The sequence below is a fragment of the Pelobates fuscus genome, chromosome 3 (assembly GCF_036172605.1).
Source record: "Pelobates fuscus isolate aPelFus1 chromosome 3, aPelFus1.pri, whole genome shotgun sequence".
NCBI classification, from domain to species: Eukaryota; Metazoa; Chordata; class Amphibia; order Anura; family Pelobatidae; genus Pelobates; species Pelobates fuscus.
In genome coordinates this window covers 214648070-214662237 of record NC_086319.1, presented here as the reverse complement: position 1 = coordinate 214662237, position 14168 = coordinate 214648070, and the positions used below count along the sequence as shown (strand labels likewise).

The window sequence follows — 14168 nt, the reverse complement described above, 5'->3', positions numbered from 1 at the left end:
ATGATAGGAAATTGTTCATTTAATTTTTTTTCGTCCTTCCTCTTCAGTTTATTGCTAGGAGAGAACGTTAAATTAACGTTACTTTTCCTGGTCTTGGTTAAACTCAGCAATGTTTAACGCCTTAAGGACACGTGACGTCATGTTTTCCTTTTATTCCAGAAGTTTGTTCCTTAAGGTGTTAAACCTATATTAGACCGTTCCATAATGACGTTCTCCATGCTTACTGAAATCATAAGTGGTCTCATCAAGGGACATTAGCTAATGGACTTGATAATTTACATGGTGTACCAAATTGGAAACATACACGCTTATGAGTTCACTCCAAAAAGCTCTATCAGCTATAAAATATGACAATGTTATGGCAAATTTCAGCTTTGTAATAGCAGAAATGTTCCAGTTTATGAGGGCACAAGCAGCAAGAGTTTCTAAAAACTTCATCTGTAGGGCAATCACCTTGTTATCCAAAAACACATTCTGGTCAAAATTTGCTTTATTACCTGCTATTTGAACTTCCCAGAGAAAAAGGTGATCAGTCAATGAAGATGTTCCAGCGGCACTATTTTATTTTTTTGGTGCAGGTAGGTACATAATGTTGTCAATCGCCACAACAGCGTCAATATGGATTCATACAGGCTTAACCTTGGCATGAGTGTTTGCACATTTTTTTTTAAAGTTAACATTAACCCCTTAAGGACACGACATGTCATAATTCCCTTTTATTCCAGAAGTTTGGTCCTTAAGGGGTTAACAAGCGTATTAAATACAGGATTTACACAACTGACGGGTTACTGCTATGTAGTTTAGATTGCCTGTGTTGTGAGATAACGTAGCTATAAATCAATGCTTTTTTTGTACTCGCTTAAATTAGCCGAGACATATATGTCTGCGTGTGAGACATGACGATAGAACAAGTATCATTAGACCTGTAGCTTATTAAACAAGATGGAAAAGAAAAACAATGGCTTAAATAGCACTGTGATTTAGTGCTTGGCTTGTACGAGGCTGCTCAGGCTTCTCGAGGTTGATTAACCCGATTAGGGTTTCTGCATGGTCGACAGGGATCTCCCGATTGCTATAGCGCCTGTCAGAGGGTAAAATCTATTGTTTCTTGGGGGTATCTCCCCTAAATTGGCTTATGATTCAGGAGGTTAGACACCATGCATTTGTTCTGCTGTAAGGTCATACTCCACCCCCTCCACTACGACACTTTTAAAGCACTGACTTTATCCCATTAATTCTGTGAGCAGTAAAGATTTATGAGCAGACTTAAAATAAGTGCTTTAATGGCATACAGAGGCTGTACCTACAAGGGTGGAACCGGTCTTCAGAAAACAACTAATTCAAACATTTAGTCAAAATGAAGATTTTTTTTTTTCCCCAAAGATGTCTGATACTGCTTCGTAAATGTGTTTTAATGAAGATGCTTAAGCGTTCAGGAGATAACAATGCCTTAGCAGCCCAAGGGGTAGGCAATGTTCCAGTGGAGTGAGCTTTTATTTTTTATTTCCAGAGGAGATTTTCAATCCAATGGATATGCCAGCTGAATAGTTTCTGTTATCCAACTAGATAGCTTAGCAGCTTGTCTTTCCTTGTGAAAGCCTTTATAAGTTTAAAAGAAGGATGTTGGACAAAGGAAGGCAGGAAACATACAACCACCATATCTGTATATGAAAAAGTATACAGTAGAGAGACAAAGGATCACACCTTTCAGGAACTGTAGGAGGAATACAAGAGCCAAAATGGAATGAAAGTACCCAGCGTACATGGCAACCCGCACATGTTCCAGCATCTGAGCAAGCAACCAAGGATCATGGTTACGAGCAAACTTACATGCTACAGGTACAAAATAAAAGCAGAACAAATGCTAAGTAGAACCTGTCCCCAGAAGGAAAGGGCAGAGATATTGACATTTAGAGTTGTGCCAACTTTTACACCTTGGAGGGAAGAGGGAGTGTTTGAGTTAACATTTGACTAATCACAATTTGAGGGATCAGTACTGTCTGTTACAGTAAATATGAATAAGTTTTCCCCATGTTTATTTTAAGTTGCACTGAATGGTTAATATGTTATACAAAAAAAATAAAAAAAATACAAATATTATCCAGGGAGTTTAAGAACTGTGACTTCTGCAGGGAATATATCAGGGACATGAAAGTGCAATAAACATACATGATGTGAACAAAAACCAAACAAACAAACTTCTGTTATTTTTCTGAATTATTTTAAAAGGACTCTGCAAGTACATATTATGTATTACCATAAAAGTATTACTTTTTCACCACAGGCATTGTATACAACATTATTCATCAAAATATGCTATAATTCAAAGTTGTTCTTTTTTGACAGCAGTTCAAGACTGGTCATAAATGACATCAGAACATATCGTATGTTAAAAAAAAAAAGTCAACTTATTGTAATTACTGGGCAAAAGTTAGGTAGATTGGAAATATTTTACAAAATCAAATCACCCGGTGCTTTTTACATACATACAGTGGAAAAAAATGCTTGCAGGAACCCAATGTCGCAAGAACAGGATTTAGACTCAAATGTGGTGCCAAGAGCCAATAACATAAGTGTGGCCCCATTAATTGACTACGAGTTTATTCATGTTTGAGACTTGACATTTTTTTCTTTTTTTTGTGACTTCAAGGTGGTGTGAAAGCTTTATGAATATGCAAAAATAAAAATGAAAATATATCTATATCTGAATGCCTCTTAGAAGAAAATTGTCATGCTATATTCCTGCTGCAGTGACCAGATCTCACGGACAGTTCTGGTTTTCCACTGCACACATACATACCATAAACTCATTTGTAATACAGCTTTCTATTAAGAGATGCACATGGACTGGTAGATCTGGTTGCTTCACAAATGAAAATAAATAATAGTTGGGAGACCTTGCTCTTAGCAAATTAAAAATATCTAACTTAGAACTGTCCAGTCAGCTGCGCCCTCAGTTTTGTTTAGGGTCAGAATGTAGAGAAACTTTGTATTAAAAAAATGTATTACAAAGTACTGCATTATTTTAAAATTAGTTTACATAGTGGCTGAACGCATTTATTTTTGTACTGTTGTACAAATAGTCCCCCTTCCAAAATCTTAAAAACCAACAAAGCACTCCCACAATTTAGTGAAAGAACAAACTACTGTCCAAGGAAGGAGGCCATTGGGTCATCTGGCCTCTGTCTTTTCATTCTGAAAGCCTCCATTTCTTCCTCCGTTGGCTCCCGTATCTCATACAGACTGTTGTATGCCCTCTTTCTTTCATCTATCTGCAGTAGTTCATTCACATGCTTCAGACGCGCTTCTTCTGCATTTAATGCCTGGAATGAAAGGACAGAATTTACAAAAATGTATAAACAAGAGTTTAACACAAGTATGACATTGTCAATAATGTGGCAGAAACTCTCAAAACTGGGCAATTAAGGTTTCAAAATGTCTTTGAACCTCATTTCAAACACACTTTTGAAAAAGTAACCAAGATTAGATGATTAAAATACCAAACAAACCAGCAAGGTCACCATATAATTATTACTTAATATGGAATATAAAATTAATGCTCTCGGCAGAAATAGAGACTATATATATATATACATATATATATATATACATATATATATATACATACACATATATATATATATATATATATATATATATATATATCGCAGCGTTTCCGTCAACACTTTTACAAATAAAATGGCCGAGGACGGCGAGGGAGAAGTGATCTCCCTGCTCAGCTCCATCACACGCACAGCAGTGATGCCGGAGCCGGAATAGGACGTCACTCTGGCTCCACTAAGAGGCGCACGGGAAAGCTGAGCAGGGAGATCACTGCACCCTCGCCGCCCGCACACCAGTCGCTCAGCAGCCCCACTGTGGTGTGTGTGTCTGAGTGTGTCAGTGTGTTTATAGGAGTGTGTGTGTGTGTCACAGAGTATGTATATGTGGGTGCAAGTGTGTGTGTGTATTTGTGAGTCAAGATGTGTATCTGTGTGCCACGATGTGTGTGTGTGCGCGCGCATCTGTGTGTCAGATACACACACCTTGACACAGATACACACTGTGTGTATCTGTGTGCCACTATGTGCCTGTGTGTCAGATTAATACACACTGGCACATACAGAGTGAGTGTGTGTGTCAGATACATCAGAGCTCCCACCTTCTTTAATTTTTCCTTTTTCTTCTCGTCGCTGTCACTATCAGAATCAACGCTTTTACTGTGCTTTTTCTTCTTCTTTTTCTTTTCTTTTAATTTGTCTTGATGAATCTATAAAAAAAAAAAAAAAAGAGAGAACCCAAAATTACATATGAAGTTACAGCAAATTTAGTCAACTCAACAGGTAAGCAATTACATTTTATTTGTGATTGTTTTTTTGTTAGTTTTTTTTATACTTATCAAAACTTTAATAACAGACTATTTCATTAAAAAAAATAGAATAAAACAACGAGCTTGGTAACAAACAAATATAGTTGCATGATACATACAAGTTATAAAAAAAAAAAAAAAAAATCACTCAGTGAATCTGGAATAGGAAGTGGTTAAACCAAAAATAGTGTTTCACAGACCAGTAATGAGAAATACGGATGGCAACAAATGTATAATTAGAGCAAAAATAAGTTATATATTTCAGAGTATCAACAGGGAAAGAGCAGGCTCATGAAGAGAATATTCAAAGAGGATAGCAAGAGAGTTGGGGGGGAAAGTGATAAAGGCAATAGAGGAAGGCAGATTAGACATTGAAGAAAAGAAGATGCAGTATTTTTTTTTTTTTTTTTTTAAGTGGAAAATTGGGTTCTGAACAGAGCACATATGAAATCTGTTGTTGGGGAGAGGGAGGGGAGTGAGGGGTGAGGGGGTTAGGGTCAATTCACCTCTTAAAAGAGGTAATTTGGAAAAATGTTTGAATTTAGCAATTTTTCCCCACAATTCAGCTATTTTATCAAATATTTTGCACTTCCACAGAACGTTCTCCACAATTCCTGACTTAAAAAAAAACTCACGGTCTACCCTTTTCCTTTTCACTCTCTTGTATGTTTTCTTTTACTGGCCATGCCAACTTACCTCAACTAAAGTCTTTGGTCTCGTGAATTCCTCTTCTATTGGCATGAAGTCCTCTTCACACAGATCAGCATTCTGGAATACAAAAACGTTTTGAAATGTCTTATTATTAACAAAAGTTTCCACGGTTTAGTTTTCACGTTGCAATTAAAAGGGTTTAGTTTAGGAAATACAACCTATTTTCCCAACAAATTTAAGATCGTATTTATTAAGTAGTAAAACCACTAGCAGTTTAGAACGTCAAATCTATGCAGTGTGCCCCCACATTCAAATAAATTAAAAGCACACTGATACGCAAAACAACCACTTAAATGAAGAAAAAAAAAAAAAAAACTGCACATTATCCCGTAATTATACCATGGCAGACTATGGGAGATATAAGATTTGCCAAGATATCTATACCGATGTTGATCAACAACAAATTAACTTGTGACATAAAGCAATACATACTTTATTAGTAATCTGTAGTTTCGCCCCTCCCACACACCCCCATTAGCTCATGCTTGTTGCATAATTATTATATTTTTAGTTTCTGATAATGGCTACTTGTGCTTATGGTGGTGGTACAGATAAGGGGAGCTCAGAGTCATGTGCAGGTCTGTGGTAAAATAATTATTACATACAGACGTGGAAGGTACAATACACACTTACAGTATTACTTTTGCCAGCTTCACCAGTGCAGTAAGACATTTTGACAAAAGAGTGACAGCACTTATAGCCCCATCGGCCATCTCTCCAATACGAGCCCCATATGCACTACAACAGGAAAAAAAAAATATGACATCACAAGCATATTAATATGTATATATATATATATATATATAAATAAACAAAAAAGTTAGTTTTCCCCCCCCATTTGAAATTACACTTCCTAAAAACTATTCAGTATGAGAATAAAAAAAATAACACAACCTTATTAAAGCTATATCGAAGAAGTCTTAAACAATTGCTAAAATGTAGAATAGGAGTATAGGTTAATATCAAGTCTAGTTGTATACAAGGCAGTCTGTTAGCCTATTAAAATTATGATGTACATTTTATCCTTTACAGACCAAGACAATAGTCTCCAGCTTCATAAAAAAATAAATACAAATTAAAAAATGTAAATAAAATTAAAAAAAAAAACACAAAAATCTAGCACAGCTAATAACATGTAAGAAGCACTTACTGTGTGATTGTTAATAAGAACATCTTCTTCATACTTTGAACGTGCAACTGCCTTCTCTTGCCCCTTAATGACTGTTCCATGGCGAGAGTATTCCACATAGTCCTCAGTTTGAGCCAGTAGTAGTTCCACAGGTGGAGCATCTAAGTGTTCCTCACCTCCATACTGCAGAATAGAACAGTACACATTATGAATCAAATGGCTTACACATGGAATAAAAATAATGAACCCCTTACCATACCCTTTTCCCTTTATACCAGTGAAAAACCAAACAAAAATATACTTTTTCCAAGATGCTCTTTTTCTGCTCATCTTTAAAGTCCTCTTTCTTGACTTTGAAGGATTTGCACAAGACTTCTAGCTTGGTGGGATCAGCCTGTAGATGGACCTCTGAACCTTTATCATAGGCTTCCCAAGCAAACACTGCAAGAGCATAGATACAATGATTATAGGTCTACTGTAAAATAGCATTATCCAAAGGCCAACAAGCTGTGATATTCTTAGACACAACTGTGTACACTTTCAAAATTAATATTCCAAGTATTTGCGAATGAAATATTTTAGAGCAAGAAAACTATAAGCAAAATAAAGGTATGCAAAGCAAAATCAAACTCTTGCAATATAGAAAATCAGAAAACTGCTTCTTGCATCCTGTAACTGTTAATCTGATCAGTGACAAAATAACTACTAGCCATTTACCTAAAAAGTCTATGAAGTATGAATATTAAACTATTTATAAAGTGTTATCACATTTCACAGCTCTATCCATGGCTACAATTGGTCAAAGTAAAAAGACAAAGGTACTCCTGGTGATTGTCCTACTGGATTGCAAGAAAGAGGTTGCCATACAGAGATTCAGAAGTATTGTATTAACAAATATTTATTTCAGTATGTTCTCATTTAAATGTTAAATCTTCTGTCTTAGATTACGAATGGAATGCAGCCAAGTGGGCAAAATTGTTTTATTTACAAATCTGTTTGGATATTGCCCCTCATTGCCCCAGCATTCTGTGCGGTAACAAACTATCGACAGCATGAACCCACCTGGATGTTTGGTTCCCGTAATGAAAGCCACATGGCTTTCTAATGTTAATTGCTTTATACAGGGTGGTCTTTGTGTGCAATGTTTCTCATTCTAAATTAAAAGTATTATGTAATAAAAGTTAAAGGTACAATTAATCTAAGATACAATATACAATTTGATAAACAAATACAGGTGGAAATGAGGGTGCCATTCATGTGGGAACTTACAATCTAGATTGGGGTAGACAACCTTAGGCACTTAGGATCTTGTGGACGACACCTCCTATAATGATCTTACAGCTATAATGCTGGCAAAGCACCAGGGGAGATGAAGTCCATAACATGTTGAGTGCCAAAGGTTGCTTACACTTATATTGATGGAGAGGGGAGAAACAGGAGTACGCAATGAGTCAATACAGAGTGAAATGAGGTAAGTGGAATGCATTAATTACAGAGTTAAGTGGTAGGCTTCCATAAACAATAATGTCTTTAGGGGACATTTAAAGGAAGGCAGACAGCGTGTGGAAGTGTGTTCTAGAGGATTGGTGCTGCATAACCAAGTCCTGAAGTCTAGCATGGGAAAAGGTGATTATGTAACATGTATGGGGCAAGTCATGGTTTGACTCTGTAGCAGGCTGGAGTCTAATTGTTTATTAGTTAGGACAGATAGTGGGGATCAGCATTAGTAGGTCACAGTGGGAATCTTCAATATAATTCTGCTGTGAATGTGGAGCCAATGAAGGGACTCACAAAGAGAAGCAGCAGATACAGAATGACAAGTAAGGTCAGTTAGCATGGCAGAGGCATTTAGGATGAACTGAAGAAGGGAGAGGCTCAAATACACTGCTATAAAGCAACTGCAGCACCCATAAATAACACAAGCAGAATACGGCAACATTCACACACCTCAATTTAATAAATAAATAGGACCGGCACGCCAAGGGACTTCAAGACAGTGCTAATTTTGACAACAATTTAGTTAAGTAAATTTTACCCTGGGGGTATATGAGGAGTTTGGAAATTCTAGAGAATTGTTTAAATAATGCATTACACTATAGCTAAACCCACAGATTTTAGTCAACTAAATCTACTAGAGATGTAGTCGACTAAAATCTTATGATATTTAGTGGATTAAAACAATTCAGATGACGAAAATTAAATGGCTGTCAAAATAAGACACTGCTTCAAGATCTTGTTTTGGCATTACTAAAAAGTTGCCTACCAATGACCTAGGACAAAGCCTTTAGGTACACAAACCATTAGAGGCACGGAGGGGAAGTTTCCAAATAACACATTAAAGGACCCGTTGTTAAGAGTGGATCCAAGAGAGAGCAGTTTTGCAGAGACCAAGAATTCTCCAAAATATATAATTTCATAAAATATTAACTAAAATTACTTACATTGTGTTTGGGCCATAGAAATAGTGTCTCCAGTATAACGGACAAAATTATCTCCAGCATAACTCACTCTGCACAGAAAATAAGATAATTAGGCAACAATTTAAAATTTAAGGTCAAGATTGCTAAATTGGATAAAAAAAAATCCAAGTCAACTAGATTTCCTGTTCTGCTACTTTAGTCTAAATTTTGAAATTTACTTTGAATTCTAACTTTACTTAACAAACCACTGGTTACTATTTTTTAAACTGGAATTGTGGAAAATTGACAAGGAGATTGACTGTTTTGGCTTAAAATTTGCAAACTGAAATCAATTAGAGATTTTCTTGTAATTCCTTTGTAAACGTTGCCCAATTCCAGGAATAGCAGATTATAAACTATACTACATGCACAAAAGTATTGGGACACCTGACCGACACCAACAGGTACTTTTATAACACTGCATTCTAAACACATTGACATTAATATGTAGTTCACCACCCCTTTGCAGCTATAACAGCTTGCACGTTTCTAGGAAGAGCTTTCAACAAGATTTTGGAGTGTTTCTGTAGGAATGTCTGCCTATTCACCAATAGAGCATTTGTGAGGTTAGACACGGCTAAGAGGTTTGATGGATTGGGTTGAGGTCAGGGCTTTCCTCCTCCACCAAACCTTACAGTTGGTACAATGCAGTCAGGCAGGTAATGTTCTCCTGGCATCCACCAAACCCAAAATCAACAATCAGACTACCAAACAGAGAAGAGAGATTAGTCATTCTACAGAACATGTTTCCACTGCTCCAGAGTCCAATGGAGGCATGCTTTACACCACTCAATCTGACACTTGGCATTGTACTTTGTGATGTGAGCCATAGAAATACATCCCACAAAGTTTTTCACCACAGTTTTTGTGCAGATATTAAAGCCAGTGGAGGTTTTGGTCTCTTCAGCTATGTAAGCTGCATATCGTTGACAACTTTTACGCACCATGCACCTCAGACTCTGACTTTACGTGGTCTTCTGCTTCATGGCCAAGTTGCTGCTGTTCCTAAACGATTCCACTATCCAATAGTACCACTTATAGGTGACCATAAAATATCTAGCAGGGATAAAATTTCACACACACTGACTATTGCAAAGGTGGCGGCATCCTATCACAGTACTACACTTGAATTCACTGGGCTCTTCAGAAAGACCTATTTTTTACAAATGTTTATAATTGCAGACGTGTCAATGGGTCTGATTGAAACACCTGAATTCAATAATAAAGAGATGTGTCTTAATACTTTTGCCCATATATTGCATGTAAATTAAACAACTGACATCTTTACTGAGAAAGACTATTTTCATAAACATACAAGAAAAACAAGAAAAAAACACAAAAAACATTTTATTAATATTTTAATTAACTGTGCAAATCTTTTTACACAGATTAAGTTGGCCAATAGAACAAGTAAACACTTAAAGGTACAAACCGAGCACCAAAACATTAGCTTACTTAAGTGGTTTATAGATCATGCCCTCTGCCATTTAGGAGTTAAATCACATTGTTCATGCAGCCCTAGCCACACTTACCCCAAGTGACACTATTACGTAGTGTGTTTAATTTAGAATTTATCTTCTGTCCTATCAATAGCCTGTTATAGCCTGCAACAGCCTCCTGTGTGGGATTAAAGCTCAATTAACAGAGAAGGAGATATGAACTAACAAACACACTGAGCTGTAAGACTGGATTAAAAATGTATTTACCTCTGCCTGAGTCACACCTAGGGGAGGTGTGTCTAGGGAGGCATTGCCAGAAATAAAAGTGATTTAACTCTTAAATTGCAGAGAATTGACCAATGGCACTGCATGGGCATGAGCTGCACAATAGACATGTGCAAAGATTCATTGTAAAGTTACTAGTCAGAATTAGACAAACCAATTACTACATTCTGGTTCATTGGCTAGGTTTGCAAAGTATCTAGGTAAATTTCTAAACCAAATCATCTCTAAAATAAACAAATAAAGTCTGGACTGCGTTAAGATTTACGTATTTGAGTATAGGAATACTCCAGCTTGCTGAAGTGCTTTAGTGGTTGACTGCATGTCAATGCAGGCTTATTTCATCTTGTAGTGTTGCCTAAAACTCAAAATTCTGAAATGTATACCTTGGTTACACCTCCATAATCCTCCTTTATATGCACCAAGCTTTAAATCCTTGTTGTAGTGTCACTAGCTGGTCTCAAGTCACATTTTCCATGTATAGCACGGGAATAATAATTTCGTATATATCTGCTGCTGTTTATTTTCCCCCTAATCTCCAAGATCGTTAATATAATTTCCTTATGGCTGCACCATCAGTACCCAACCATATATCAAAGGAACATTAAATTCAAGTATTTATAAAGTATATATAAACATTATGTGATCTTCACCACCCTCTGCAAAATAAGTGTTCAAATACGTCATACTGTGTGCCATGACGCCAACTGTAAAGACTTTAAAATTATTTAAGCTCTTTGGGAGAAAATTCTTAAGGCATACTGATGAACAAACTTAAGCACAGTTATTTTGACAAACTTAAACAGCAAGGTCTACATTTGTCAAAATACAAAGATAGGGGCTACAATAAAATATAGTGGTTCTGATGCATAGTGTCCCTTTAAATTAAAGAATACAAGCCCTACAAAATAAATATAAAAATATTAATTTTCTGAAAGGGGTAGTGTACATGATGGCGATAAACTACCTAGTTCTGATTCTTAGTCTCTATAATAACCTTTAGGCCATAGAAGAAATTATGTAGGCTTTTTTATTTTTTAGAATTTGAAAAAAAATATATACTTACTCTTCTGGATTTTTTCCTGCGTCAGAATATGGATTTTCCCTCATGGCTCTTGTTTTGGGATCATAATATGCAGAGTTTGGATTTAGGTTCCTCAAGTACTACAAATGAAAAATAAGTTATACGAGTCAGAGGTGCAAATCATAGGATTATTCATACTAAATTATACACAATTTTCCTCTAGGGTATTAACACCTAAATGCAAATATGCAGATTCTACACAATGCACTTTCATTTTCAATATATTATGTAGAGACGGTAATGTTTCATGTTGCCTTCAGCTTACATAAAAAGAGCACATTGATACAACACGTATATGTACATACACAGATAAAAATTGCCACTCGCCACAGGTAAATGAAAATTTTGCCCTGGCTATTAGAATTTCACCTCTGGTTAGCATACTACTATGGCTTGCATTGTCAAGTAACTTTAAGAGCCTTACTAGTAGCATAGGTCTGAAAATTCTAAGCCCTTTGTGACGAACCGCCTGGCACCCCCACTGGGTGCCTCCATCAGTCGATGCTCCTAGTGCTTACCGAGGGCTCCAAGCAATCCACCCGACACCATCATCACTGTAGTCTCCACGTCCAGCGTTACAGCTTGGCTGGGAACCCGCCATCCTCCACCCACCCAGGACCCAAGACCAGGATACAGCTTCCAGTGGATGAACCTCTCCTACTCCAGAGAACATTGCAGGAACAGCTCTTAAAAGAGCTAGTGATTATAATCCCAGGGGAGTATAGTGATATAGCAATCCCCAGGGTAGATACAGCCCCACACATTAGATGAGACTATGTTAAGTCTAAGCAGGAACTCCATTTTAATGGTGCCACACTGGCCTTTTATGCAAGTCCCCAAGCAAGGTGTACGCCCACAAGGACCTTGTTGGGGACAGGGACACAAAGCTTACAAACCAGTCAGAACAGTAATTAAATGTACGACACTCCCATAACAAACATAAAATCCCTCCCCTCTGCCTGTGAGATAATTGCGTAATTGAGACTAATTCTAATCCAATCATCTCCAAGCAGAGGAAAAATGTATTATAATTTTTTTTATTATTTTATTTTAAACACCCCAAAAGTACCCTAAAAATACATAAAACCCCATAGCCCTAAACTGGGTGACCAACATATGCAAAAATCATCCAGATCAGTTCAGGAATTTCCTGGAAGTCTTATTTTTTGACCGATCGTGCAAATGGTCCTATGCCCAAAATAGTTCCAGGGAATCAGGGCTAACGGTCAGTCTCTCTGTCTGGAGTACAAAAGTACATAACTTACATGAACAGAGCCTGTTTAAAGTATTTTAGCCAGGTCTATTGCTGGGGCCATAGTCACAGGGTAGGAGGCTGGCAAACAAGCCCCTTCAAAAACTAGTGGCGAGGTTACTTTCGCCACACCCTTATTTTATTTATAGCCTATATTCAGATTACTACAGAGAGTGAGACAGATAGATTGATAGACAGTCAGTCACGGAGTGCATTCATAATGTATTTGGACATGTTCATTTTTTTTTATGTTGCAGCCTTATGCTATAATTATTTACTTCAATCTACACTCAATACACCATAATGACGAAGCAAAATAGAGATTTTTATATCACTGAAAATATATTAAAACAAACCTGAAATATCCCAAATACATAAGTATTCAGACTCTTAACACGGTATTTAGATGAAGCACATTTTATGACAATTACAGCATTGTGTCTTTTTGGGTACGATGCATCCTGGATTTGGGTAGTTTCTGCCATTCATCTCTGCAGATCCTCTCAAGCTCTGTCAGGTTAGATGGAGACTGTCCGTAGACAAACATTTTCAGGTCTTTCCATAGATTTTCGATTGAGTTCAAGTCTAGGCTCTAACTCAAGGACATTCACTGAGTTGCCTCCAAGTCACTCTTGCATTGTCTTGGCTGTGTGCTTCAGGTCATTGTGCTGTTGGAAGGTGAACATTCAGTCCAGTCTGAGGTCCTAAGCGCTTTGGACCAGGTTTTCATTGTAACTCTGTTTCTCAGTATTTTGCTACTTGCCGTTTTCCCTTAACTCTGACCAGCTTCCCAGTTCCAGCAGCTGATAAACACCCCCAAAGCAAGATATTACCACCACCATTCTTCAAAGCTGGGTTGGTATTACCAAGGTCATTAGCATTGCATGGCTTACTCTAGACTAACACTTTGAATTGAAGCCAAACCGTTCAATCTTTGTTTCATCAGAACAGTGAATCTTGTATCTCACAGTCAGTCTTTTAGGTACTTTTTTGCAAATTCCCAGCTAGCTTCTAGGTGTCTTGCAGCGAGGAGATAATATTGTCTGGACAGTTGCCATAAAGGCCAGATTACTGGAGTGCTGCATGTATGGTTGTCTTTAGTCAAGTTCCTCTCACCTCCACACATGATCTCTGGAGCACAACCAGACTGACCCTTCTCCACTGTCCCACACTATCAGTTTGTCCAGGCGGAGAGCTCCACCAAGAGAGCTTTGGTTGTTCCAAACTTATTCCATATTATAATTATTGAGACCACTGTTCTCTTGGGAACCTTCGATGCACAAAAATGTTTTGAAGATCTAAAGAAAGTTAATTCTACTTTACAGCTTTGTTTTTGTGCAGATGTGTATTTACAGCTGTGAGACCTTATATAACGTGTGCCTTCCCATATCATGTCCAAGCAACTGAATTTTCCCCAGAACTCAAAGCAGAGTGTAGATGCAT

The 14168-nt window shown here is 37.2% G+C and overlaps 1 protein-coding gene across 2 annotated transcripts in view; it reads right to left on the bottom strand.

Moving 5' to 3' along the window:
- Window positions 1–2397: 2397 nt before the first annotated feature.
- Window positions 2398–14168, bottom strand: part of SLU7 (SLU7 homolog, splicing factor) — a 30092-nt gene continuing 18321 nt past the window's right edge. For both annotated transcript variants that reach the window (XM_063448064.1, XM_063448062.1), the window contains exons 9-16: window positions 11456–11553; window positions 8651–8718; window positions 6511–6650; window positions 6231–6392; window positions 5714–5818; window positions 5066–5137; window positions 4163–4270; window positions 2398–3323 (exon numbers count right to left, since the gene is read on the bottom strand). In XM_063448064.1, coding sequence (XP_063304134.1) covers window positions 3144–3323; window positions 4163–4270; window positions 5066–5137; window positions 5714–5818; window positions 6231–6392; window positions 6511–6650; window positions 8651–8718; window positions 11456–11553 — 933 coding nt within the window. In that variant the 3' untranslated portion in view covers window positions 2398–3143. The remainder of the gene's footprint in view (window positions 3324–4162; window positions 4271–5065; window positions 5138–5713; window positions 5819–6230; window positions 6393–6510; window positions 6651–8650; window positions 8719–11455; window positions 11554–14168) is intronic.